The sequence below is a fragment of the Montipora capricornis genome, chromosome 3, assembly GCF_036669925.1.
Source record: "Montipora capricornis isolate CH-2021 chromosome 3, ASM3666992v2, whole genome shotgun sequence".
Taxonomy (NCBI): domain Eukaryota; kingdom Metazoa; phylum Cnidaria; class Anthozoa; order Scleractinia; family Acroporidae; genus Montipora; species Montipora capricornis.
The window spans coordinates 28,954,575-28,959,574 of record NC_090885.1 but is presented as its reverse complement, the minus strand read 5'-3'; the positions used below and the strand labels follow the sequence as shown (position 1 = coordinate 28,959,574).

At 41.4% G+C, this 5,000-nt stretch overlaps 1 protein-coding gene across 1 annotated transcript in view; it reads right to left on the bottom strand.

Moving 5' to 3' along the window:
- The window catches only part of LOC138042800 (uncharacterized), a 2,018-nt gene extending 1,075 nt beyond the window's left edge, over positions 1-943 (bottom strand). The window contains exon 1 of the mRNA XM_068888812.1: positions 1-943. This exon is cut by the window's left edge and continues 1,075 nt beyond it. Coding sequence (XP_068744913.1) covers positions 73-813 — 741 coding nt within the window. The 5' untranslated portion in view covers positions 814-943 and the 3' untranslated portion in view covers positions 1-72.
- Positions 944-5,000: the final 4,057 nt, after the last annotated feature.

Sequence of the window (5,000 nt, the reverse complement as noted above, 5' to 3'; positions counted from 1 at the left end):
CGAGCAAGCCACACACACACACACAATTCTTATCACCCGGTACTCTCAACCGATATGAAAAACAAATCAATGCTAAACTGTAGAATCTGGGGCTTCTAGATTGCGGGCTGCCTCTGTAAGTTGCGTATACGGTTGACGCTGTGACATGAAGCCTGGAAATTGGGATGCCGGAGACGGAGGCAGATTTGTAGCGTTCTCTGTTTTCCTTCGGGCCGCCATAACAAGGCTTTGCGCTGCTTCATTCAAAAGGATTATTGATTGAGCCACTTCCTTCAGCTTTTTACCGATTTCGTTGAGTTTGTTGTCATCGGTAGCTCTGGTGAGCTCATAGATCAGGACAGGTAGGCGGACCCTTTCCATGTCAATAACACCAATTTGTACGTAGAAGAAAAGGGCCATCTTATCGTCATCATATTTTTGCCAGTAAACAAAGTAGTCGATGCGAAGAACACTTCGGTTGGCGTAAACGACATGGATTTGACTCACCTCTCGTGCTTCGCCATCCGCAATGGAGCTGGTGAGCACACCCTTCAGTACTCCCGTCATCAACTTTATCAGTTCATCGAGGTAGCCACCACTCAGATGTTTCTCAAGTCTGTTCTTTATCTCCTCCAGCAGCTTCTCGTCACCTTTGAACTTCACGTCGGCGAGGAAGTCACGAAACTTGTCAACTGCGCACACAATTGGCAGACACTCGTCGTTCAGTGCGTCAATATACATCTTTGGCTCTTTGCACTCCGCTTTCTTCTTCATCGAATGGTAAATCTTTTGTTGATCTATATCATCACTAATATGACTGAGAGATTGCCCCATTTTCGAGAGATACGAATTTCAGTGCTCGGCGCTAACTTGCAATAGTTTCTATCAACTGTTGCAAAACATCCCTTCGCTCTTCCTTTATATACCCCTCCAGTTCCGTTTGATACGCGCTAGGGTGCGACTTACTCATGAATAGCCCAAGAGGAAAAAATTCCACTGATTCCGTTACCTCATCACCTCAACCAGCTTGGAACTGCGAGCCTGAACATATCTTGCCGTATCTCTTCCGCATGCAGTATATTATTTATCGCCACATTAACAATATTGTGCGTGGTGTCTCGCCCGGGTGAAGGTGTATCCAGTATATTTATGTTCCGTTCTTTGGGACCAAAAATTGAAGGCTTGAGTTCCTTAGACCTTTGATAACGTATTTTCAGCCTCTTTATTTAGTTGCGAAACTAATTTTTCTTGTGAAAGGACTAAAATGGATAAATTAAAAAACTGTATCATTTTTTATACTGGGGACAGCAAAAGGACCTTTCATTTTAAGTTGCTAATACTTGCCAAAAGTTACCAACTTGTTAACATGAGTACTCAAGTGGTCTTAAATAAAAATATTGCATCTCGGCATTGTGCGTGAACTGTCGAGCGAAACCCCTCCAGCTATACCCCTCTTAGCTTTTTGAAGGGGTCCTGTGTCTCTGGAAGAAAGATGTACATGCGGTTTCTCCTACACCAAACTTTTACATATACCTGTTTGCCAGTTTACCTGCGATCGGATGTTCCTTTTGCGGGAAGAGTGCCTGATCGCAGATTAATACTGTCCTCTATCGGCTTTTGGTTGCACCTGAACAAAAGAGGGTGAGGGGTAGGGGGTAGGGTGTGAAGGGTACTCTAGCTGAAACAGCCCAAACCTTCACAAAAATGCTAACCTTAGGTCTTCACACTATGCTTTAGATAATGGGTAATGGCTTATGAGAATATTCATGCTGCCTGTGGTCAGTTGTGTGCACGCATCGAGGGACCAGAAGTCGTCTGACAGGTTTCATTGAAACCTTTGCTGTGGGAAAAACTGACAAAGAAAGTTCTCATGGCATTCAAAAATCCTACATTCTTCAATTCTCGTACTTATGAAATCTCAAAGAGCGGTAATCATCGCTCGTCTATTTTCCCTCTTGATTGAAAGCATTCTTTTCATTGTGGCTATCCCTTTCCTTCTTACACTTTATTTTATAAGAACCTTCTTTATAAGAACGTTGAGCCTGAGATTAACCAAAATTCTTAGCACTTATGAGGAACATTGCTCAGGCTGAGAGTCGATGAAGAAAATTTTTCATTTGCTCATTTGTATTTTGAATGAAAGCATAAAGTAAACGTAAATCAAAGTAAATCAACCCAAATACTGAAGGGCATATTTTGTATAACGCACTGTGATGACAATGGTTTTCTCACTGCATGATACGATACACATCTCAGTTTGTAATAATGAGCAGTTCGTGTTTATAATCGTTCCAAAATAACTTCAACACCATGAAAGTTATGAGATGAAACAAGGTCTGATGTAAACTTAAGAACATCTTAAGAACGTTTACAGTCTCACATCGTGAAATTATGTAAGAACTGAACGTACAGCCTCAGCTCCAAAATTAGACGTTTTTATAAAAAAAAGTGTATTTCGTTTGGTTTGCTTTCCGTCGCAAACCCAATTATGAGAAGGGAAAATATGTCTTTTCTTGTAATTAACGTTCCTGTATCTCAGCCATTGTCTCAACTTTGTATTGCCAACACTTAACTGAGTAAAAAGCCCACTAATTAAAATAAAAGCCGAATGAGTTCCCTTGAGCTTCCTCGCCTATAGGTCTTCATGTCCCGAAACAAACCCGAGATGCGGTACTTCTTGCACACAGAGTAAACGAGACACAGCTAGTATTCTGGTGGTTACAATTACGTAAATTTCTTTCCGCCTCGAATAACTTGTAACAACCATCCCGACTGAATCGCACTAAAACCACCATTTCACACAGAAAAAATAGAAGTATTAAGTGTAAAAGAATCAAATTTGTCACTGCTAACGCAGTCTGGCTGGAACAGATTGCTTTTCGTCCAAAATGTTCTGGGAGTGGTGGGCAATCAAAAGGAGCTCATGATAAACCACTTCATAAAAACCGTTACAATATCTTAATACTTTTGAAATATCCAATTCAATGACAGGTTTTCTTCTGTACAAGCATCAATATCATGTTCCATTTCATTGCATTAACTAAATATTATTAAAGTGCCTCATATACATCCGGCCACCCCCGTTTACGTGGATAAACCCGGATCAAAATTGGTTTGATTGATATAAGTGCAAATATCTTTTCTTGTAACTAACGTTCTCTGCAGCTCAGCAAAAGTCTCAACTTTTCCTAACCAATTAACTGTGTAAGAAGCCCACTAATTAAAATAAAAGCGTAGTGATTTCCTTGAGCTTCCTCGCCTATAATAATAGGTCGTCATAGGCTGTGACTAAAAGTGGAACGGGGACGTGGGACTTGGGACGCGGAACGCGGGGACGCGGGGACGTGGAGACGTGGGGACGCGAGGACGTGGGGACGTCGGAACTCGGAGACGCGCAGGGATTCGAGGAAGTGATAGACAAATAACAGCTGACTTTTGCGCTGAATTGGTAAAATACAATTTTTGACGGTCAAGTGTAAAATTATCGTATAATCTAATAACATGGAGAGTTTGTCAGACCAGTAGCTGATGATTTCCAGGGTCCATGGTTCCTCCTTGCCTATTTTACCTAGACTGTTCACAGTCCCCTATTTTTCTGTTGGACCGTCGGGATCGAGCACAAACTTTCGCCATCTTTGTTTCTAAAAGCGAGCGCGAACTAGAGAGAGCGATATAACTACCGAGTGGATGGGGTTTTGGCAGGAAAAATAGGGAGACTGTCCGATCTTTACTGCGACTAGTGTTCAGCAAGTCCCGTTGCACCAGCAAAGGCAATACCTGATTGGTCCATAACACAATGCATATGTCAATAAAAGTACAGGTTCGAAAACAACATGGCTTATCTAGAGAAAGAATCTCAAGAGTCTCAAGTTTTCGAAAGTCTATAGTTTAGGCGACTTGGTGGATTAGTCCTAAAAGAAGAACAGAAGGAAGCGATTACGCTTTTACTGCAAGGCAAGGATGTATTGGCTGTCCTTTCTACAGGATTCTGAAGAGCCTGATCTACCAAAGCTTCGTAATTGTCAAGCAATTGGAAAATGAAAGCACTTCTGGAAGAGATCGGCCCTCGTGTTTGTTTATTGTACCGTTACGAAGTGTAGGAGAGGAACACATTAATTCCAATGATTTGGTTTGAGCGTTAAGGGTTTTGAGAAAAATGTAGATGTATTAAATGAGATGAAGAACAACAACTTTCAAGTCATTTACCCTTCCGCTGGGCAAGCTTTGTCGAGAGACTACGGTTGTTGCGGGTTGAATCCACACCGTTCAAGAGACAACTGTCGCTGATAGTTGTCGACGAAAGTCACACCGTTGAAACTTGGTTAGTGTAATTTTCGTTTTTAATACCACTGTATGTGTAGATCCAGATTTTTGACTTTACAATTAAACACGTCGCGGATCTCCTGTCAAGGAAGGTTTTCAGTTACGGAAAGATGCGGCAAAGTCCGTTTACATTTTGAACTGAAATACGAAAAATACTGATTAAAAAAATTCAGATTTCAGCAAATTGTATGGTAAACAAACTCGCCTGACTACATCTAAAAGAGAAATCTCAGTATGTCTTGCGGTCGAATGTTGAGCGAAAAGCTGTCAAGGTTTTTCCCTAAACGCGTGGATATCCAGTTACTTGACACAACTATTCCACAACCTTTTCGTCCATGAAAAGGGGGATTCTACATGCAGTGGTATTAAAAACGAAAATTACACTAACCAAGTTTCAACGGTGTGACTTTCGTCGACAACTATCAGCGACAGTTGTCTTTTGAACGGCGTGGATTCAACCCGCAACAACCGTAATCTATCGACAAAGCTTGCCCAGCGGAAGGGTAAATGACTTGAAAGTTGTTGTTCTTCATCTCATTTAATACATCTACATTTTTCTCAAAACCCTTAACGCTCAAACCAAATCATTGGAATTAATGTGTTCCTCTCCTACACTTCGTAACGGTACAATAAACAAACACGAGGGCCGATCTCTTCCAGAAGTGCTTTCATTTTCCAATTGCTTGACAATTACGAAG